This window comes from Trachinotus anak, unplaced genomic scaffold (assembly GCF_046630095.1).
Source record: "Trachinotus anak isolate AG129_WGS33_773 ecotype Australia unplaced genomic scaffold, CSIRO_AGI_Tana_v1 ptg000002l, whole genome shotgun sequence".
In the NCBI taxonomy this organism is placed as follows: domain Eukaryota; kingdom Metazoa; phylum Chordata; class Actinopteri; order Carangiformes; family Carangidae; genus Trachinotus; species Trachinotus anak.
Window position 1 is genome coordinate 18,203,455 of NW_027273853.1, and position 24,730 is coordinate 18,228,184.

Sequence of the window (24,730 nt, forward strand, 5' to 3'; positions counted from 1 at the left end):
AATGGACAAAATATGAAATATAATTTTTTGCACGTGAATAAACCTTCAGCTTTCAGTATTTGTCAAAGCACCACATACTGGCTGTCAAAAAATCAAGTCCCTCATTTTGACGTTGAAAAATCTTTTGTATCCCACTCAAAATGAAACAGTAAAGCCAGCATGTGAATCATGTTTGCGGCTCATTTGCTGCTTTGTTCCCGACTGCTTCTTTAAAAGCTCATGAATATACATGAGCACAACTGGTGGATGAAAGTGAAAATTAATTGGTCAGATTTAGAGCTAGACCAGCTGTGGACCAAGTTGATGTGAATTATGTTGTTTGCCTTTTAGTTGTTATCCACAACACCTGTGCAAAGATTTAAAATGTTTCATTGTTTCTCTCCTCTCTCTCTTTCTTTCTCTCTGTCCATCATTTTCAGCACGACATTGAGGCCAGGCCAAGGTAAGACTGCCAGAGTGATTCATGTTCACCTTTTTATAGCGGGATAGTTTAACAGCGACTAAGGACCCTTCAAAGCCTCCTCTCTCAGATCCTTGTGCCATCAACCACCATGAGGCTGACTAGTGTTCATCCTACGTAATAACACGCACATACACACACACTCTCCAAGTCTTTCTCCCTCTTGTACTTCCACCTTTTACACTCAAACAACTTACAAGCTCCAGAGTCACCTATGCACATCAGCCCCCTCATGCCTCTAAGCCAATCTGGTCACATGCGAGTCACGTTGCTGCCCCAGCAAGGCAATTAGTAGCTCTCATCTGTGTGTGCCTGCTGGAATCAGAAGAGGTGACATTCTGCCTGGTCCAATAAGAGGGCTGTGGACAGTGGCTGACAGACCGGAGCTGTGTGTACACGTGTGTGTGTTTGTGTGTCTGTTTCTGTGTGTGCTTACTGTATATGCATGCACTCATGTTAAGACAAGCTGTTGTGTCATTAGTGAGGTCACGTCTTGCCCTTTGATACAGCGTAGTATTTATATTTCTGCTATCCCAAAGCCAGCAGCCATGTCTTACGGAGAGAGAGAAACCGGACTGGACAGATGCCGCCATATTATTTTTCAGCTGCTATTACAGTTTGTTTTGTGTCATTTTTTTGCCTAGACTACATCCTTCACCTTTATCTGTGTGTTTGTCAGACAATCTGAAATGGATATTCCTCTCTCAGACTCACACTTATTGATCTGTCGACAAAAAAAAAAAAAAAAAAAAAAAACCCTCTCTGCCTCCTTCATCCGCAACAGGGGCGCGCCTAGCACCACCTGCTGTCTCTGCGTCTCCCCTTAGCTGTCTCTCTGGGCTTTCATCTCAAAGTACTCCTCCCCTCCTTAGACATAGACACACACATATACTCACGCACACACATACACACGTATACTCAGACACCTTCAGCAAATGCCAGCACATCTGTCCTCAGAGAAAAGAACCTCATTTTCTGTGAGACTTTATTCAAAATGAAGGCTGAATACAAAAATAGTCACTTTTAATGGACAATGTGCTTGTTCTCTGCAAACAGAAATTTAAACTTTAATTTTACTTTGTACTATTTATATTGTATTTCAGCCTGCCTCTGGGAAATGTACTGTATTTCCACCCCGCAGTGCCTTGCTTTTAATAAGCAAAGAAAGTCATAACCAGGGCCGGCTCTCAGTGCCAACATGTAATGTATTATTGATTGGTCAACCAGTATTATGACCCCTAAGCTCTGGAGCAGATGGCAGCAAGCTTGGACCCAAGGGTGAAATGGAGCTAATAGTTTGTCCTTGGCCAAGGTTAATCTCTACATCGTTACACACTCTCACACACACACTCCCTGATATAATTACTCAGAAGTCCCTCATATTGCCTTCAAATGCAGTGGGTGCAGAGTCTGCTGCGGCTCGTGGAAAATGACACACATTTTGGGGAGAAATACAAGGAGAAGGTTAGCAGAAAAAAGGAAAAAAGGAAGGTATGTTCTGGACAGCTTCATGCTGAGTTTATTATATCGGTGTGTGTGAAGTGATAGAGACAAATAAGGATTTAAAGGTGAAGCAAACAAAGGGGTGAATGGGAAAAAGGAGACATGAAGTGGAATTGGTGGGGGGGTGGGGGAGATCAAGTGAGGAGTAGATGTTTAGGGTTATGTGCAATGGGATCCAGACAGCAAATTGATTATGGAGCAGAAACACTAATCCGCTGTCTGAGCCCCATATCGCTACCATAGACAGAGCATCCCCACAGGAGCACAATCCTGCACCCACATGCATCTTTCCTGGACTTCCTCATCAATACAATCCCCGCCTATGCCCAAGCCTCTTAACACAGGAACCCCATGCCTGCCAAGATTTGTCCTCCTCTGAATATAAATCTTGCTTTACTCCCCTCAGCCCAAACACCGCACCTTCCTGCCTCAAAAGTGACGCACTGCACATTTCACTTTCATTCCCCAGCTCTAACCCCCTCACCTCCCTTACAACCCCCGTTCCTGCTTTATATCTATATGTTTGTCTCTTTATTTGCCTGTGATAATGTGCACGTATGAACCATCATAATTGGAAAATCAATCTCATAATATGCCAAATGGTGGCACATAGGCAATGCTGGCATCGTATAGTATATTATGATATTTTATGTTTCTGATATGTAAATTGAATTTGAATAGAAACAATAAATATCAACAGTTAGATTAATAATATTTTGTTCTGGGAGCCCATCATTCATTTGCCCTCACATTTTGCAGTCTGAGCCCTCAGTGATCTCAGAGGGCCACAGTACATCAATAGTCACCACAGTCACTGATCATTACAGGGGAGGAGAGCATCTCTGACTGTCTTCACACATGTAAAGACACACACACACACACACACACACACACACACACAAAAGAAGGGAGGGGGGGTTGTTGCAGTAACGTTTTAATTCCAGAAAGCCACTTTTATGTTGTCTCCTGAGATATGGTGCATAAGAGGGAAATAGATGCAAAGAAAGTGAGAGTCAATGAGAGAAAAAGAGTGACACACTAAGGAATTCTACTCAGTAGGTTTGAATTTGTTCTTGTGTTGGGACTTCAGAGGGTTTGTTTTTAGTAGACAATGTAGGCGTATTTCTCTGTCTTTTGGATTCTACAACTGCAGGGTTTTAAATTGGAACTTTTGGACTTTTCACCACCAAGAGGGAGTCATTGGGGTACACCCTCAAAGGAGCATTGCAGTGTTTTCATCCTTATCTGTATGATTGTAATGACAGGAGTATCAGTCATAGTTTAAAGACAGTCATTGTTCTCGGATTCACCAAGTCAGCAGATGCAGAGCACCTCAGATTGTCTTATAAGAGACATTTTTGCACCAACATTAAAATTTTATGGGAACATAGGAACAGTTACAACATCGGCCCTGACTATCATTGATATTTTGACTTTTTCCCTTTTACTATTGGAGGAATTTACATTATTTATGTGCCAGTCAACTTTGATATAGCCTAACATCCAAAAGCAGTGAGTCCAAGTATTTTTGGAAACAGTGTCAGCTTTAAGTTGGGTCTTATCAGAGATGCATGTCACTGTTTTCTTTGCTGCCCACAGTGAGCCTTCTCTTGTTTTTTTCTGTCCTGTCATTCTGGCCATATAAAACATAGCAATGAAGAGGAGGAGACATTTCCTAGGGAAATGGAAAAAAACATGCTCAACATTTGTTTGTTGTCATTGATTGGCCAATTTCTCATAGCAATTTAAGTCATTGACTTTTTCTATTGAGACAGATTTTCAAAGAAATACATGAACACTCTACAATAATAGAAGCTTTGTACCCATTACACCGCTCACACTGTGTCCATCTTGTCTATGCTTCTTGAGCAACTATATTGAAATTGCAGATTATCTATTTGTATAGTGGTTAGAATCTTTTGATACCAAGCATTCAACGCATCATCTTTTGAAAATGTAGAAGAACAAAGACAAATGATTTTATAACCTATAGTTTAAAAAAATAAATAAATAAATAAATAAAATAATAATAATAATAAATATATATATATATATATATATATATATATATATATATATATATATGTATATATATATATATATATATGTATATATATATATATATATATATATATATATGTCAAACATATATATATATATATATGTATATGCATGTCAAACTGAGACAGAGGAACTAAATGATGAATTAAGTGTGGATTTTACAGGGCAGGTCTGTGTGAATGTGTTACACTCACTTTGTTCCCAGTCCCTGCTTAATATTTTATGTGAAAATCTGCCTGTTTATCTGTATCAGGTTTATTTTATTTTCAGATAGAAACTATTAAAACAAGTGATGGAAGAAGTAAGAACAAAGAGTCTGTGAATCCCCAGGGCCAAGTGTATGAAAACATGCTACCTATAGTGGAGAATGGTTGAAAAACAGCAAAATGCATACATAACAAATGATGTGGGCAAAAATAACTGTGATGCAAGGAAAGTGGCACTTTCATTAAGACTTAATTTAACAAAAAAACTGATGACTTGGTTGGTTTCTCAGCTCAGCTTTAATGATGCCATTTCATGATCATATAAAAATATCTTAATCAAGAAAAGTTAAATCTTTGCAACATTTGGCAAGTTTGCTTAGCAAGAGCGATGGAGGCTTTCTGAGCATATAAATCACACGTGTAATCACACTAAAATGGTAAACGCCCACTGGGGAGCACTTCAAATTACAATGCAAGGTCCCTCCCTATTCATTGCTCCAATCACTCACGTCTCTGCTGTATCTCAGGCGCTCTTGTCCCCTGCTCCGTTACTTCATCATGCATGCATGGTCCAGAACAAACACACACACACACACACACACACACACACACACACAGTTGTCGAGCAGGCAAATTCTATTTCTATTTCCTTCCCTATTTTTTTCACTTTCACAGTTTTGCTTGAACACACAAACATGCACATATATATGGCCTACATGAGTTTATACCGATAAATAAATTATGTGCTGTGCATTTCTTTCACAGTGTAATTTGTTTTTGAAGACCCTCTCTGAGTAACATAGATTTTTTATCTTATTTGCTTTGCTCTATGTTTACAAACCCTGAAAAAGTAATTGAACGACTGATTAAATCAAAGTACATTCTTTAACATTAAGTAACAATGTTCAGTAGTGTTTACAGTGTTAATATAAAGATGTTATTGATGATCAACATTTTAATTTTATTAATGTATCTAATATTTTGTTATTTTGTTAAGAGCTTATATATATCATATTATATTTTATTTATTTTTACATCACATTACTGTGTCACTGTAGTGATCAACTCAGAGATTTATAACCTAATTCTGCAGTTCCCTTCATCTCAACAGAGCTTTTTAGCATCTTTAGCTCATTGTTTTGGTTTTCCAGCTCACAAGTTAACTGTTCTAGTTTAGTATCACGGCTGTCATCAGTGTCGACGACCAAGCAATAGACAATCAAAATGAGTGAGTAACTTGTGAACACGGTGGAGGATTTTGCACCTAAATAATATTTTCGAGAGCTGGTGGGGACCAAAAATAGAGCGCAATGAAAAGTGGATTTAAATTTGTCAGTGTTTTTGACACAAACCCAACTTCCAATGAAAGCTAATGTTTCTCCATATCTGCTGGATGTGTAAATAGACAATTGTTTGTCACTGGTATTCTAAAAAAAAAAAAAAAAAATTTAAAATGGTTCTTTGTGGCTACATCACACATCAACACCTGATCCTTTGATGTCACTTTGTAGTTTCAGGCATATAATCTAAACACTGGAAACTAACAGTCAGAAATAGAACATATTACAAAATCTCTTCTTTCTCTGCCCAGGAGACTTGTGTCATTTTGTGATACATGCTATTTTTGAGAGTTGGTTTCTATTTCAGGTGTTTACCTAATTTATCTAAACCATGCAGATCTGTTTTAACTTCTTAAGAGTTGTGTACACTTCCCACCCTATACCTCTATGGCCTCTATTTTGAATTGTATCAAGTCCATACTTGTAAACTCCCATCGTTGCATGCTCCCTGGCAGAAGGGAGCAATGTGGCAAATCACTCACTTCACTGAGTGAAGGCTGTAGACAACTCTCAATCATGGTGAACATTCGCACGAACACACAAACCAAGGAAAAGGGAGGCTGACAGTGAAGCAAAGCAGGTGCTTTGGGGACACGGCTTATCTGTCCGTCTGAGCTGCTCGCCCTTCACTGGGTCAAATAGATGGGTTGAGTGAAGCAGGGTTGTGTCAGGGGAGTGTGGTCAGCCGACATAGGACAGAGCCCAGAGATGAGGGCATGGAGAGAGCTGCATTTCCCCTAATGAAAAATTTACATCCTGTGCTACAAAAGGAGCCACCACAGGGCCTCATTCGTTTGTTCCATTCTTGGTGTGTGTGTTTGTGTGTGTGTGTGTGTGTGTGTGTGTGTGTGTGTGTGTGTGTCCACATGCCCTCATTTTATAACTTAAAATGTTTCAGCTAGATGCATCCATTTACTAATACCTCTTCATTAATCCTCTCTATCTATCTATCTATCTATCTATCTATCTATCTATCTATCTATCTATCTATCTATCTATCTATCTATCTATCTATCTATCTATCTATCTATCTATCTATCTATCTGTCCCTCTCTCTCATCTGTTCTGTCTCTTGACCATCACTGTTCCCCACGGTGTGGATCTGAGGTCCTAAATGAATGCAAAGCTCACACAAACCAAAGTGACAAATAGAGAGACATGCATTTAGATGATAAGAGTCTACATGCATGCATAATTCATGCCACATGCAAAACATTCCAGTTTTTTGAAATGTCATTCATTTGTGTGTGTGTGTCTGTGTGTGTGTCTGTGTGTGTCTGTGTCTGTGTCTGTCTTTGTGTGTGTGGGCACGTGCACATATCTTTTATGGAGCATAACTGACATCAAACATTCTTTGGAAGACTAGTAGGGAGTAAGGTGTGTGCAGAGGTGTAAAAGTAAAAAAAAAAAAATAGATAAGTGTGTGTGTGTGTGTGTGTGTGTGTGTACATTTCAGTTGACTTTGTCTTCTCTGATAACTAATGGCAGTTATTTGTTTCTCCTGAAACTTCTCCTGAATACAAATGAGCTAATTTACCTACAAAAAAAAGCCTCTGATGTAGAGTGAGGGTTGCTTTAGCACTACTCATCTATTTTACTTTTGCATGCGGGAGCCTCTAGATTCCATCTCTGTCTTCCAGTGCAATATGATGGTTCAAAGAGCAAGTGGGGAAATGGAAGCTGTCTAATTGAATAACCTCTTCAAGTGATGAGTATGAATCATGCCTGTATACTGCCTCTCAACACATGAAAAAGTCCAGACAGGTAAAAATGTATTTTGGCGAGACAGACATGACAGGTATGAATGCATTTTCAAACAGGAACTCCTCCTTTTGATATTGGATTTGACTGCAGTGGGATCACCAGCTGATAAGTTTGATGTATTTCAGAATTTAGAATTTCACCACAGTTGCAGTGCTACTACCACTGGATTTTTTTTGTTATGCATTTCCTAAAAACCAGTCCTGCGAGGGCCAGGGACACAATGTATAGAGATTTGACCAGAGCCTTAAGAGTGCTTCCATATTGATCTGCTGTGTGGATAGATATAAGAGCTGTGCCCAGTGCTGTGTGTGTTGTCTGTAATCCCAGAGAGCAGAGAGTTGGCGTTAAGTGTATGTGATGCATTCAAGGCTATAGTGCGGCAGAATCGGGGTGGGACTGTGTTTGTGTTGATGCTTTGAGCCTGTAATGCCTATGAATAATGGATTGTTAATCCAAGTGTGTTAAATACATCTCTGTCCCACATACCTCTCCTTGCCGTTCTGCTGCTGTTTTTGTTGTGTGTGTGCAAAGGTGTGTTTGTACAGAGTATATTTTGTGTGTGTGTGTGTGTCTGTGCTCATGTGTTTGTCTGTACTGCAGTGCTTTTTTTTCCAGAGATCAGTGTCAGCATAGATCCTTCATACCTTGAGAAAAGGAATGATTGTCAGTTTTGTTCGGCTGACGTTGAAAGAGAGAGATTTAACAATTTAACAAGGAGCGCCACAGGACTCTTTAAATATTCATATTTGTTGAACTTTGCCTTAATGTGTGAAAAAAGGCAAGATTTAACACAAAGTAATGGGTTGACAACCTTTGCAATTCATGTTTCACATATCAGGCTGACGCTGTCATCCAGAGGGACTTTATGCAAGTTAAAATACTAGACATGTATGTGTTAACATTATTTTAAGCTGATTGGTTATAAAGACATGCAAGGAACAAAACGGTGGTAAGAAAGACATTATTCAATGGGTGGCGTACGTAGTAGGAAACGTTGGAAATGAAACTGAGCACAGGTATGCTGTAACAAGGCTGGGATGAGATGAGCATAAGGTGTAGCCAGCGTGGAAGATGTGGGGTTGACTGCTGAAGAGGAAAGAGAAAAAAATAAAAGCAGGGGGGGTTGAAAAGGGGGGGAAAACTACAGTAAGCTTCCTGGGCAGGTTGGTAATACAGAAGAGAAAGGCATGAAAAATGGAAGAGAGCGTGGCAAATAATATTTCAGAGGGCTCCAGTGCACAAGACAGCAACAATAGGACAGTAAACTTCACCAAGCTTTCTCATATGAGCATTTTATCTCTTCCAGTGGTTCATATTTTGTTATATCTGCTTCAACAAATACCCTTCCTGATAACCTTGCTATCTAATATGTAGCCCAGTGTTCAGCATCATACTGAGTCACTTACACTGAGAAACCACACTTGTTTTTTCAGGTCATGCGTTCCTGTACTGACTCGGTGACAGTAAATTGAGGCGGAGCGTGTCATTTTTATGTGACATCGTAAAATGTGTTGATGTGTCATTATCTACTTCATTATTTATGAATACAGAGCAGCGTTTCCGTGTGCTGCGATCCTTTCCCCAAGCCTGTCTTGTTAATTCTTTTTCTCTGCACCTGCTCATTAAAATACCCACCCATATTTCTCTCACTGTCCCATTTCATAATCATATTGTCACAGAAGTCTCTGCGGTTTGTGAGGGAGGCTGTGAGGAACTGGTATCAGAAATGATAAATCCAAATGTGTTAATTACAGCTCCCTTTCCCCCTGTACTGTAGTGTGTGGATGTCGGCATGTATTTATGCACACATGTAATTGTTTGCAAAGAAGTGAGATGACAAAAACAAGCAAGAGGAAAGTGATTGAGGAAATTCAGTTAGAGAGAGAGTCGTTGCTGCCATGCAGATGTTTACCATGTCTACCGTTTTAATTGATGTTGGCATATCAATGTTAGCATGCCAAAGCCAACATTTGCAAATGAGCACCAAACACAAAGTGCAGTTGAGACCGATTGATATAAAAGCTACATTTTTGACTTGATGATGGCACTAGAGAAAAAGTCAGGAGATCACTAGAGTCATGAAAATTCATCACCATGAATTTGTGAATGCCTGAACCAGAGTTCAGAGCAACCCACTCAATAGTTGTCAAGACATTGTTCTCAAAACCACACACCAGACAAACAAAACCTCTGGAGACTACGAATGGCATCCAGTAGCTGGTGTGGTACCAACTTTTGCGGACTAAAGTGATGGACAGACAGCATTGCTGTATGTAGAGCCACGAATCAAGTATGACTAAAATATAGTTGGAGCTCCAACATGAATGGTAAGCCACATCGTCATTTAAACAATACATATGTGGATTGGCATGCTTTTATTTTGGTACTTTTGAACTGCTTATCTGGACGGAACGTTTAGCAGTTGGCTCCAATGTATGTCAGTCTTGTCATGTGAACTCGCCACCTCAGGAAACTAGGCAGTCAGCCGGTGCTTGTGGATTTTGTTTACATTTGAGAATAACATAATTTGGCTGATATGACATACCGCACAGGAGGTGGACCACGTAATTAATGCTCCCTCTCCTCCTGTCTTGTGTCTTGTCAGAGAATTATATCCGTTTACAAACAAGAAAAATAGGCTCTCTGGTAACTCTTTGTACACTCTCCCTCTCTTACACTTCCTCTCTCTCTCTCTCTCACACACACACATACACACACACTTCCTCTCTCTGTGTTCTATCCACAAGGCAGATTGTCATAGTGGATCTGTGGAGACCTCGCCTTGCACCCTATCATGCATGCAGTGCTCCCGCACACACAAGTAAAAGAACTCAAAAGATGTCACATTGTGTATAAACACTCATTATTCATTCTAAAACCACACAATGAATACAACACACACACACAAACCAACACACACACTTACATGATTAGGACAATTAGTGGAAAGATGGAAAGAACAAGGCAACCATCTCTCTGCACCTACAGTCTCTGCTCTGATAGATAGGAAGAACAGATAGGAAGATGCTTTTCCACACAGATGCCATCCTTACACTGTTTCACTTGCCCTCCCCTAACCACAGACACACACACACACACACACACACACACACACACGTGCATCACAGTGCGTTACCCCTCAGGTGGAATTGCAGGTCTGATTTCAGCTTGGTGGAGATGTAGGAGGATGATAGTGGCAGCCTGAACCAAGGGGCAATGAATCAGTGCCTTATCAAACCTGTGGCCCTAGGTATGAACTGTCAACACAGAAACAGCTCTAGCGCATACACACACATACAAACACACTGTTGGAAAACATCTCCCTTCCACAGCTGGACACAGCAACAACGTCACAGGAATTGTCTGAAGCCTCCGCGGGGCAGTTGTCAGGGCACTCTCCCTCTTCCAGCCCACAGTCTGTCCCCCTGCTCACATATTCACCCAGTGCGAGGAAGGAGGAGTGTGCAAAGGGTGGCATGTTTAATTCAGCAGCCTCACGACAAGCCCTGTCACCATGTAGATTTATAGTATTGGCAAGAGAGGAATGAGGAGATGGTTGGGATTTAACTGCCTGAGGATTCTAATGGGAGATTTAGCATGCACTTTACAAAATCACCTTAATCCAGCGCCGGTGTGTGAAGGGAGGGATGTGAATGAAATAGTAATTGCTTTTTCTGATTGGGGTCCTGTTTGTACGTCTGAGTTTTGTCGTTTGGTCAATTTTGTAAACCATGAACTATCACTGCCTTTGGTCTTTGTAAATGTTGTCCACATATAGACACATTTGCATGTTTTAATTAGAAATGATGTATTCACCTGTGATTACAGATAAAGATCCATTTCCCAATGATAGGCATGCCTCATGACTTAAAAAAAAAAAAAACAGTGAAATTGCTTCCTGTTCCCCCGATGATGAAATCTCCGATAAGGGCTTTGTTATCATCAGGAGAAGGCAGGTTTTTATTACTGATGTTTTACAGGATGCAATAGTACGCATTAACGTTGACTAGTCAGTCAGCACTGGGGAGCTGTCGAGCCCTGTGACTGTTTTTTACCGTGTTGCAATCTAACCATGCTGCTTCTTAAGGAACACAACAACAGATTTCATTTCAGACTGATAAAGCGCAAACTAGTTTCAGCTTTCGCAGCACTGTCTGCTAAGTGTGATGCTTTTGCATGATAGTACACAATTTGCATATGCACTTTCCTTCAAAGTTGCTGTTGTGGTGGAGATCTTAAATGTTAAATCTCTTTGTTTGCTGCAAGAGGAAGATCTCCATGCTGCACCCTGAGGGAAGTCCTTCATTCCACAATGTGTTTAACATTCTGCAGGGGAGGAAGAAGGGAGCACTGGAGGAGGCATATGAGACTTTTATCAGGCGAGATGAGAGTTGTGACAGTCTGGAGCCCAGGTTTTCTGGGCTGTCTGTCTGGGCGTCCTTCACACTGAGGGCTTGGATGACAGGGCTTGGACGCAGGGGAGGGGGAGTTTTCATGTGACAGAAGGCTTTGCCTAATAGCCAGTCTGTTCTCCAACTGCCTGTTTTTTCTCTATCTCATAGACGCTTACTTTTTTCTATCCCTTTTTCCTCTCCTCCTCCTTTTCTCTGGCCATGTGTCTCTGACATCCCTCCGTCTCTGACAGAGGAGAGCGCAGACAAAGGAGGTGTAAATATCATTACTCCAAGTGTGGTGTAAACAGGCTTTTAATTTTGAAATTTCTCAGCGCTCCAGACTCTGGGACAGCTCATCTGGGCACCTTGGCAGTTCACTGATTTAACGTGGCGCCGACGTTCTGCTGTTAGAGCGAGGAGTTGTTTGAAAGAGGCAACAGGGGGCAGCTCTGCCAGCCTGCCAAGTGTGTGGGCGCTGCTGTGACCAGTCAGTCTTCATAATGGCTGGCTGGCCCTGGGACAGAGCCAGCTCAGTGGTCACATGACAGACTGTACAGATCAGGGCTAGAACGGACTCCCCTCAGCAACTCTGGATTGATGGTGTCAGTGGAGACGACAAAGGGTAGAGAGGGACAGAGAGAGGAAGGTATTATGGGCGTGGATGAAGGGAGGGAGATACAGGAAGAAAAGAAGTTTAAACTCAAGCTCAGACTGTCAGAAAGTACATGCAGGGCATAATGAGGGGCACAGACTGGACCAAGAAATAAAACTACAGCTGAGTTGAAGTTTCAGAAGAGGGAATAGGGAAGGAAGATTGTAAGAAGTCTTACGTAAAAGGAGAGTGGAGGACAGCGTAGGCGCTCACTATTCATTACCTGTAAGCTGATGCTGTGTGCTTTCCGAAGGACAGATAAAAGTTTATCTCTTCAGCGTGTTTTTTCCTCCTTTTCTCACTCTTGCGGGCTTGAGATTCAAACTTCAAATGCGTATTAGATCCTGTGGAAATTTCAATTTAAGTCTAAGACGTAGTGTGCATTTAAAATATGCATCTTTTCTAAGAGAAAACATGCAGGAAAATTAAGTTTTGCTCTCCTTGGCAAGTATCAGATGTGCACAGACCTGTATAATGAAGCAAGATCAACATGGTACGCCTCAGAAATGCAGGTTCAGTATGCCTAATGTGCATTGACTTAGATAACTGGTCTGACAAAGCAGGCTAGTGGCTTTAATCAAAGAAGATTTTCTACACATTTAGGAAATGGGAATTGAATTTGAGAAAGAAGTATATTACTAAAAATCGTGCTTTTATATAGTATCATTAGTGTAAACCACTCAATAGATTTTTGGTTATCATGTGGGGGAGGTGGGGGGGTAGTCACAATAACAATGGTATCACAATGACGTTTATATAAAAGTCATATTGATCGCACAAATAGAACATTAGCAGCTGTATTCATTCATTATTAGAGTGCAGTCATTTTACTGGATTTCAACATCCCATAAGAAGGGTGACATTTCCAGGGAGTTGATTGGTTAGTTGAAGTGCTGTCTTGATCCAATCTGCTGAACCTGACCTACATCTGAGGAAGTCCAGTGTAAGTTCGGAATAGGTTGTAGGAAAGACTCAGGTTACTATGGTGGTGATCAAAGGCAAAACACACACTAGTACTGATGATTTATTTACTTTGTAAGCGTTTTTTTAGCTGGGGCATTTGCTGTTAGGAACAAAAGTGTTGTCATCTGTCTTTGCAAATGGTTTCCCTTTATTCTTTAGTCAATTTCACTTCAGAAGTTAAGCTTTTAGCAGTTTTGTAGAGCCGTACTGACTCTTTGGCAACAAATACTTTAGTCAAGCTATTAACAGATGGCCTGCTACTTATGTCTCTGTACAGTGAGCTCAGGTTGTTACATTTTAGGCAGCTCCGCTCCAGGATTGTGTATTGTCTCTTTGCCACTGAGACACCAAACAATAGCATTTTCATTGTATCACTACAGTAAGCAATGGTAATAGACCACAGTGAGCCATTTATCTTGTTTCATAAAAATCTCTTGTTTCTTTATGGATCTGAGTTTTACCTCCTGTAGATCAAACCTGTTGTCAGCAGGCTACATCCAACATGTCTGTCCTCTCTCCCTTATTCAAAGGGGGAGCATTAAGGTGATTCCATTATCTCCCAGCTCTCCCCTAAGGATTCTACTTAACATCATTCAGTGCAATTTAATTTGTGACCGAGAGCATAGTGGCCCTGGAAAATGGGAAGACACGGACCTGTGCCTACACAGGGGTTTGCAGTCCAGGGTAATTGTTAATTGTCAGATTGCATCTCATTGAAGAGGAACTTTAAAAGGAAGCAGTATGGTCTATTTTGCCCACATGGTGGTCCACACACAGTCATACATCTAAAGGAGGTGACAACAGGGGTTCTTGTGTTCACGTTCAGGTCGGTGTTAATTTCACATTCACACTAATGGGCAGTTTTATTTTTGTGGACTGCATGGAAGGGATTGCAGCAGTTCTCCTCAATTAATTCCTCAATTGCCCCCACGGCAATGGAAACTGTAAAATCACTAAATGAGCCAATGTAAGACTGAGTCTTTACAGTGGTGTAATGCTCTTATCTGAATGGCTCTGCATTAATTCCTCTGTATGATTAACAGGAGGTACCTGTGTCGAAGCGAGCGAGAAATTAGTTCATGGAGGGATAACGGTATTCATCCAACGCCTGACACCTGCTGCAGCACAGACAAAAAGCCTCTGTGATTATTCTGATTGGCTGAGCATCAGCACACTATTTTATTCCGCACCGCTGACCTTTCCGCCTCACTGTCTGTGTGCATCTTCAGCGTAATACATGCATCTTATAGTGAGTTGACTGCACACAACCTTAGATTGGTACGCACCGCACTTCCTGATGTACATTATAAAATAATAGCATGCATGAACATGAGTTTGAATGGGGTCTACTTGAGGCGATACATCTGGTGGATGATAAGACGGATTTGTCGCTCGCTCTCATTTTGCTCTGATGAATAAGCTGCGGAGCTCACAAAGGGTCATATGAAACAGCCCCTAGCTCTCTGTCCCCTGTACCATGATGCATTGCTTGTTGTTGTGCCTTGTCTCTCCCCTTCCTCCGTGAACTGATTAAGTCTTTGGAGCAGCATGGAAACACCACAGGGTGCTGTATTGTTTTTCAGTGGAAGACAGTCCCAGTGAACAGTATGAATAGACCAGTGACTCTGAAAGAGGCAGACTGTCAGTGTTTGTAGAAATTATTCAGTCAGCTCAGAATGTGTACCATACAGGAGGATTGTAGGCATCTCTTTGATCAGGCAGTTTGTTTGATTTTCTTCCAATAATTTTCAAACATTATGATACAGTCAATAATTCATTTCATGTAAATCCACGTATAAATTGCTGATTTGTTCATATTTGAAGGGAAAATGCATTTACCAAAGGTCTGTTGTATACTTCATAACTGAAGACTTTTCTTGGCTTGATCAGGCTTTTTAGATATTCAATTATAACAGTATTTTGTTTTCAGTGTGTGTTGTGTGTTGTGTGCTGTGGTCAGTCTGGATTTTATGCACAGAGACAGTTATATTTCCCGGGGAAAAATATCTCCTTAGTCCAACAAATCACTATGTAAACAAAGCTAATACTTTTGCGACTGTGGCTCAACAGGGGTTGGTGCACGGATTCGGGCTATGAAAGGATTTTACAGATTTATCATTAAAATGCCCAGAGAGTTCTGACACCCGTGTAGATTTTTCTCCTATCTCACGGAGGAAGAGCAGTGTAGTGGTTGTTTTCTTTGTCCTGAGGCACATCACTAATAGCATGGATTCCAATGTGTGCACTTTGCAGAGTTTGTGTGTGTGTGTGTGTGTGTATGACTGCATTAGAGAACATTAGACATGGCTACAGTTTCTTGACAGCCATCTAGTTTTTTAAGTGTTGCATATAAACCCCGGGCGACTTATCAAGCTGGAAAACATACATCTGAGCAAATTGGAGCATTTTCTATTGCAAACAAATGCCAAACACAATATCAGTTGGGGAGTGTCCTCCATCCAGCCTCCTTCCATGTGTCACCTATTAATGTGTCATTTTGTGACACTGACTGTCACATAATCAAATCGAATTGCATCTGTTGATCTAATGTGCATCAAATACGGTTTCTATGTGTCAGTGGTTTTAAAGCAAAGCAGTGAAGCAGTCATAACACCAACACCTGCACAGCTGGTTGCACCTGTGCCCACATAGCAGCTTCTCACCAGAGAATCTCAATAGAGTTCTCACTCCTCAATACCTGCTGTCACACTCACTGAGGATGTCTTTCTGCCACGACAGGACAGAAACACTGTTACTGACAGACCATGGCGTATTTAAGAAGAAGATGTCTTTAATGCAAATAACCATGGTTGGATAAAAAGAAATAAAAATAAACGAAAGGGCCAAAGTCGCTGTTAAAGAATCAGAATTAGAATTAGAACCATCACTAGAAATTTACATAATAAACAAGCATGAAAAAGGTAATATAGAAGTGACTTTAAACATTTTACCAACCTCTCTTGAGGTCTTATCTCTTGAGGTGCTTTATTCTGAAGTCTCAAAGCTTTGAGTGCAGATTATGGTTACCTCTAGTCATCAGTCTCCTTTGAAAATATCAGACAGGCTTCATCTAATGATCACAATCTGTGCAACTCATACGCAGTCAAAAGGTCTGTGATGTAGCATGGGGCAGACCCAGTCGTGCTTTGAAAGTAATCACTTTGATTTTAAAATAGTCATTTCTAAAAATAACAGGTAACCAGTGAGTCGTCACAAGAGTCAGGGCAAAGTTCTTCTGTTTCTTTTTAGCAGTTATACATTTTTGCCAATATAGATAATAAAGAGCTACAGTAGTCTGCACAAGACAAGATGACAGTATGGACGCTTTGAATATTTTGTTACATTATGAGATAAGGGGCAATGGTCAAAGCTGATAATAAAAGCCCTAAAATCAGAATATTCAATGTATTTGCAGTTTAAAAATGTACAATTTTGATGGTCCTGAAGACAAATGGAGACTATCAGCTTCTTTTGGTGTGCTTAGGATAAAACTTTATGTGTATAGTGTACGAGTTTTATTCAATTTAAGATTATTTGTGGCCTAATGGTAGAATATGAATTGAAGGAAACCTAGCACAAACCCCTGGAGTACACCAAAAATATAATTATACCTCAAAACCTACTGTGTACTCTCCAGTACTAATACTTGAAGATTAGATTGAAACAAGTTTTAAGCTCTTCAAGGCAAACAGGCTCAGCATTCATCATGATTTGAGTCCTCTCTCCCTTGATTTAAAACGTTTGTATAGGAGATTCAGTCATCATTACCCACCACGTTTCTTTTCTTTTCTATTCGTGATATTTGAGCCTGAGTAAAACGCACCTTATGTGATCATGGCTCGAGTGACCTGTGACAATGGGGAAAAATGTAGCAATAGTTGTGGCTTTCACACATCACCTCTCCATCTCTTGTGTCTCAGCCTCAGCAACAATCCCAACACGATGTCTATGCTGTGGCTCTCCTTTCTATGTTCTCCCTTCTCCACCTTCCTGAAGCTCTGATTAATTGTCTTTACCTTCCTTAAGTCTTCCTCCACCTCCTCGAGTCTCCTCCCCCCCACCCTTTGGTTTTTCCTTCACATTTCTCCTCATTAGGATACATCCATATCTCAAATCTTAGCTGGCATGATCATCCCGGTGCAAAGTGTTGGGAAGATCACAGGGGTGCTCTTAATGAAAAGGTGTGTGCATGGGATATTTCTAAATTACACCTCCCAAGACAGGGCTCTCAGATGAAAGCAAAGACCATAAATCAATAGATGGATGACGGGGAAATAAGCAGAAAAGATGGCAAGGGAGAGAGAAGGATGTAAACCTTTCCAGGACAACAGCCAATTAGATCCAACAGAGCATTAGCACAGAAATGGTAAATTGTACAAAAATATTCTACAGTATGTCTTCCCTCTTTTTTACATTTGATTGCTATCTACAAATCAATGCTTGTTTTTTTTCAGTCGCTTTCCCTTCCTCATGTCATCAATGCTCTGCACTCCTTTCTTTCCCCCTTTCACTTCTTTATTTAATGTATTTTTCCATATCACAGTCATCTCAAATCGCAAAGCTGTTTGTAGTGTTAAATCATCCTGCAGAAGCGACAGGTTTTACTTCATTAAGTTGTGGCAGAGTGCACTGCTTCACTGGAGAGTAAGGGTAAGAGTCTGTCCTGGTGGGCTCTATCAATAACCATTAAGGATCCTCTCTCATTAGACCAAACTTCATAGGCCCCTAGGGCTTGAGAAATGGCCCCTGCCATCTTATGTGATGGAGTATGCTTAGATGGCATCACCACTGTTTGGAAATGTAAATTGCAACACTTATCCCCCCCCCCCCCCCCGCGGATGATTGCCACCAGTGCTGTGTACACAGCCTTATTCTCATTCAACCTGTTTGCTTAATCAAGAAGAACCTCACTCCCCTATCAGCAATCCCCAGTTTGCTCACGAGCTCCTCCCTTTTCCCCTTCTCCATCTTTTTACACGCACACATACCTCAGACCCGTTCAGCATATCCAAGCCACTGCAGTATGATTATTCATATGTCAATGAGTCTGGATCAAGCTCGCAAGGCTGCCACAGCGTGATGGGAGTGTTTCCAGATGATGACTTAGGAGTCCTGCAGCTTCTCTGCCAAGTGTAGGGAATTCAAACTTAATCAGGGCGAGGACCCCTCCCTCCTCTATCTCCCAGAGAGCTCCGTGGGGTGGAGGCCAAAACAGGAATAGAATGAGAGAGACAAAAGTCAAAGTCTAGGCGGCATCGTGCACACTCCCTCCTTCTGTTTTCCTCCCAGGGAGCCAGAGGTTTTCTCCCTTGAGCGATGGGTTCATTTTAGGGCTATTGGAGAAACTTTTCTGTCTCACTCAGAGAGGACACATTAGTAAGATTAGCTTTGTTCTACTCTATCAGCCCTATCGAAAGTCTTTTCTCTCCCACTTTCTCCCTCACATACACACACTGTTCCAAATTTGCCCACACCGAGTCCGTTGTCCATCCATCACCCACGAGCACAGCCAGTGTGTTTCACTGAAGCCAGCCCAGCGAGCTCTGCAGCAGGCATCCCAGCCCTCAGCTCACCCCTGTCCGCAGACCATGGTCACACCAAGGGGAGGAGGCAATGATCGGTCCTGATCAATAATACATCGACTGCATTAAAGCTTATGAATAAGTCATGGACGGAAAGAACCCCGTTGTCAGGGACACACACACACACACGCACACAGCAAAGTGATCTTTTACTTAGGCCAGGGAAGATGAACAGACAGAAAAAGAGAACAAAGCAAGGGCTTTAACTTGTAGGGAATTTATCACTTACCCACTGACATTTTGTTGCATGTTGAAGCTTCACTCTGTCTTTTCTCTCCCATTCGCTGCCATTCTCTCTCTCTATCTCTCTATCTCTCTCTCTCTCTCACTCGCTCTCTCAAGTAATGGCCTTTTTCCTGCGGGTGGAATAAATAAGTTATTACATCTATGTGTCCTAAGGCTTAGCAAGGACCATCTGAATATAAATAGTTCATTTGCCTCCTTCGTAGAGCCCTTGCTTTGTGCCATATGAATATATTTGTAATTACGTTCTCTTTTTTTTTTTCCTTTACGAAGAGCAGGGTGACTGTTTTGGTTGACTGGAGATGCAAGATGAAATTGCCTTATACAAATAAGTCTGCCAACGTTTTACCCCAGACACCGTCTCAGACTGGAAGGAGCTGTGTGAGAGCACAGGGCTTAGCTCAATGCAGACTTTAGTGTGCTGTGCTGACAACAAACAGTGAACAGCCTGTGTGATGCCGTAGACAATTTGAATACTGAGTAAAATTTGCGTGGTGGATGAAAGTGCAAGTGGTTACTTTGCCAAGAATGTGAATGGGAGCAACACTGTTGAATAATTAATCTGTCAGATAATATAACTGTACAGCAAGTAACCCCATATGTGTGTGTATATAGACTCTGTCAAGCATTATCGTTTCTTTTGGCAGTCAGTAAGTTGGCACTTGATGCGAAGGTGTGCGTGTATATGTGTGTTTCCGTTGTTGCCACTAAAAGTGTTGTTTATAGCTTGACCACTAAGCATTTTAGAGTTTCTCCATTAAGGAGTAACACCAAAGGCTAACAAGGCTGTGCTTATGGGTGCACACGATTGTTCTAGCACACATTCACACGTGCACACGTTCGTGGCAGCTCTTTAATGAGATGCCCTGTTGTGAGTTAGTGTTGTGATGATGTGCTCGTGGAGGAGGTGCAGGAGGAAGCGAGAGGAAGCAGGTCTTTGTTTCTGCCAACAGAAGTGTGTCAGACAGGAATACTCAGGGAGCAGTGCTCAGAGAGATATCCCTGCCTGTTCACACACATGTAGGATTTTTCTCAAAGATTGTGCTGCATTTGACATTGATGCAAGTGCGTGGACATGGTGCATGGTCCAAGATAGATGGACATGTTTCCTTGACAGAGAAATAGGAGAAAACCACACACAGAAAATCACCAGGTTAATCTGGATTTTACTAATCAGCTCCTTAGATGAAGATTTTCCTTGAATCCAGGGTTCTGTAGAGAAATTTCCAGATTCTTTGCTCTGGACAACACGATAACTGTTTCATTCTGATATTGCATGATAGATTATCAAATTATCACATTTCTGAAAAATATAGCTTGTTTCAGCCAGAACTTGTGTTTCTATCCACAAAACCTGCTGAAGGGAGTTGTAGCCTGTGTAGTAGTATTTTTATTCACGACCAAATACCTGCATAACCAATCAAGTTCCCATTGTCATCAGCTGTACTTTGTGTTTAGGGCAAATAGGCAAATATTAGCATGCTAACATGCTGAACTCAGGTGTGTTAGCATTTAGTACAGCCCGACAGAGCCACAAGCATGGGTGTATGCTCCAAGTCTTTTTCTAAGCAAATTCTGGGAATTTTGTCTTTTTTCATACCTTTGCTCTGAAAACTACTCATTCAACTAAACGTTATGAACTTTCTGAACTGAGCTGTACTGACATTTAAGCACCATGGTTACATACTGATTTCCATTCACTTTATTTCTGATATACTGGTCAGTCACAATATGTAATCATCTCGCCCCAAATAGAATCTAATTCTGTGTGAAACATTATAATAGCATAAAATATAATAGCGCCATTATAATAGCAATCCGCCAAGGTGCAAGCCCGCCTGGCTTTTAAAGGGAATGGGAGATGGTGCTCTGATTGGATTATTGCAAGTTGCACCAAAATTGTTTAAGAGACTAAGTACAACCCTTTTGAACCATGTGCCCGGTGCAGCAACTGTTTTTTCGTCCATTAAAATAGTGATAAGTGATATGGAAACGCCCTCTTTGCATTTACGCCATGTGCTTTACACTTCGTGTTTTGGACTGTTGAAATAGAATGAACTTGTCCTTCTTCTCAACTTTGTGCTCTGTAAAACTGTATGACACCAGCTATTTATGTGGAATTACCTCTTTTTTGTTGAGTCTTGCTCTGATAGATGACAGTAAACTCATCTTATAAATGCAAACTAACTGTCCAAGGTCATAGGAAGTGATTGTTTTAAAAGACACATTTGAATGGCGAAATTGAATGACATAACACTGAATCTCATTGAATTAAACAGCATCCCTATACAGTAAGTGTGTGTTGACAAAAAGCTGACATACAGTCTTTTGAAAATGGATGTGGAACTGTAGATTCAGGGGGAAATCATAATAAGAGGGGAATGAGAGAAGTTACAGGAGAGTTGCTTCTGAGGGAGGAGCAGTGCTCTATCACCCTTACGACATTGTCCAATTAGAGCATATGATTAGTGTAGACTGTCTCTAGTGAAAATGAATCTATCAGCCTGGCTCGGATTGCTACAGGTCCCTGCAATTTAGCTACCACTTTGTCTCTGTCACTGCAGAGCTGCTAATATGAGACCGACAGAATGGATGATTTCTACTTAAGGCGTAGCGTGATTGAAGCTGATTACATTTCACAGAGGTTTATTATATTTCCATAATATGTGCGCAAGGTGTAGGGTGCGTGTGGGTAGGTTGTGTGTTTGTGTGGCTTCATGCAGGTGTTTGTGAAAGACAGAAGAGTTTGAGGACTAAATATGTCTTCTGAATGTTTTTTTCCTCTCTTCCAGGCTTCCAGAGCCAAGGGCAGACCCCATCGACCCACGGGACTTTGAAGACAATGATTCTGGACCATCCATGGACCACGCCCCCTGATACCAGCGACACCAGACTCTTACTACATCCTCCTGTCCTTCAATGTGTGCTTCAGCCAGCCATCAGCCTCGTGGAGCTGTCAGGCTGGTCCTCGCTCTGTCAGCCATCTCTCTTTTACCACCCCTCCCCTCCCAGTGCCTGCTGGCAGTGAACTGACCTTGAAGAAGGCTGCTGTGACAAATATGGATGACCATGTCTTTTCTGCTCTCAAACTTTTTTTTAATTCCTCACTCGCTACTAACTTTCTTTAATTGAAGCACACAAGTTATGTGCAATCAATTACCATCAGACTCAATTTCCACAGCCAGTCAGATCCTTGGCTTACTGGTGAGCCTGGCTGACTCAGAGAGGAAGCCCGGGTAGGCAGCCGAGCGGAGCCCCTATTAAGCCCAACAGATGTCAGGAATGGGAAATTCTGTGACATGGTGCGCTTCACTCTTCATTTATTCGCAATATCATTTTGGTTCTGTTGTTTTGACAAACACTGTGGACGCTCACAGACATAGAAAGGGAACATTTGTCAGACGCCACAATGCCTTACATCGTTGAGAGAATATATTACAAAAGGTGTTCTGGGTATGATATTTTTATTGTTTTTTTAAAAAAAAAAAAAGAAAAAAAGGAAATCTAAGTATCTCTAGCTTCTTTAATGTTGTCTCTGGTGCTTTCCATCATCCTGTTTCCCTCACCCCTCCTTCCTCTACATGCCCTGCCTAACCCACTGATTCTTTATGCTTGTAGATTTGGCAGACTTCCTTTTGTGCTTGTCAGATCTATTATCAAAAGCAGGGGACATTTTGACACCTATTGATTGGTGAATGTTGCTGAGTCTTTGTTAGGTGAAAATCGAACTGTAATTTGACTGTGCAAAATAGCACTCCGCAGTATCAGCTTTCTGTGTACTGTAATGTAAAGGCTCATTACTCCTGGCAAATCTGCAGCATATGACAGATTACCGTCCAGACAAGCATATGCACTTTCTACCTTGACCTGCTCAGCCATAGCTTGCATTGATGATGTACCACCCCAAGTCTTCTGTCTGACTCAGCAGTTTGTTTTAATGTGATTGATACTGTTGCCTTAAAGTCAAAATTGAAAGCGGTGTCACCCATTATATGTGGGACATGTTTGACAACAACATGATTTCACTACTGTAACACTGCACTAAGATGCACTGAGAGTTGTATACGTACCCAAGGGAAATGTTGGTGTGTCAACAGCCTATTGAAATAACTCCAACAGCTCATTCTTTATTCTAGTGTAACAACAGACAGAAGTCTGACTCTCTGATGTTTCCTCTTGTTTTTATTTGTCTATTTTTTTCTTAAATCTATAAATAAACAGCCTGTTTTTTAGATCGGAAGTTGAAGATGGCGTTCATATTTCTACTTTAAGAACAATTCCTGCATTGTCTGTCTCCTGCGAAACACTACAAACACTTGAAAACCATCAGTCATCCTAGACACCATTATCAGAAAACCTTAAAGGCATGTGACAATGAATGGAGACAGGAGGAGAGATGAAGCGGTGTAAGGAGGAAATTCAGGAAGGAGCAGATTTCAGGTTTTCTTTCATCAGAATTCAAAGCAACAACCATCCAGATAGGACTGGGAATAGGAGGTTTGGGAACAAAGGGGGGTGATGGAGCAGGAGAACACTTTAGGGTCTCTGCCTCTCTAAAGATGCATTTAAATGCAGACTGGTTTCACGCCTACAGATCCAGACAAGCCAGAACCCACTTTTCATCAACTCACAGCCACAATCAGAAAGCCTTTGTCTCACCTCCACTCATTTTTCTTTATCACTTTCCTTCTCCGATTTGCACCATGCGGCACACACTGTTCTCAGATCTGCTCTCTACCTGAGCTGCTTCATCAAGCCAAGAATGCTTTCTCAGCATGTCTAGTCTCTCCATATTGAGATATTGACCCGGAGAAACTCATTTAGCCAGTGGTCATTGCTATCTGCTTGGTAACACATCTGGGGTTTGCATTCTCTTGTGAGTTTCCCTTTACAGAAATAATGGGACTTAATGATTAACCGCAAGAGGCATTGATCCCCAGCATTCACTAAGCTACTGCTGACTGACCAAGCACCAAAGCACTCAAACCCTTTTAGAGATTTTTTTTCCTTGTGTATGTTTTAGTGTGGCTGTGACTAAATTGATTTAAGTTATCTGCGAGGAGGCATAGCCACATATAAGCTCCCGGGCTACCAAAGAGAAGCCGGTTTCGGCAAATAATCGTTATCCCATCATCTGTCGTGGAGTCCAGCCTCATCAAAGAGATAATAACAAACGTGAGGGGGGAGGGGGTTGGGCACAATGTGTCTGTTGTCTGGGGAGGAAATGGAGAGGAGAAGATTGTCTGATCTCATTTACCCAGGGAGACCACAAGGTTCCCATTTTTCCACACCCAATTACACCTGCTCTTCCAGGTTCACTCTGCTGAACATGTTCGCAAAGAGGCACAAAGATGTGCAAATAAACACAAGCACATCCAGAAGACCTCTGTTGTACTGATGGGCAAAAAGAGACTATTTGTGTATTTTTATTGACATGAATTAATTGCTTCATGGGTTGTGAGATTGAATTAGCTACGTGACATGCTTGCTAGTGGTGATGCAGCTTTGATTGCTGCCTTTAATAGAGTCTATTTCTCCCTGCCATCGTTTAAAAGACAGTTG

General features: G+C 41.3%; 1 protein-coding gene across 2 annotated transcripts in view; it reads left to right on the forward strand.

Moving 5' to 3' along the window:
• The window catches only part of trim44 (tripartite motif containing 44), a 41,958-nt gene extending 18,550 nt beyond the window's left edge, over positions 1–23,408 (forward strand). For both annotated transcript variants that reach the window (XM_071503302.1, XM_071503297.1), the window contains exons 5-6: positions 420–442; positions 21,961–23,408. In XM_071503302.1, the coding sequence (XP_071359403.1) occupies positions 420–442; positions 21,961–22,045 (108 nt within the window). In that variant the 3' untranslated portion in view covers positions 22,046–23,408. The remainder of the gene's footprint in view (positions 1–419; positions 443–21,960) is intronic.
• Positions 23,409–24,730: the final 1,322 nt, after the last annotated feature.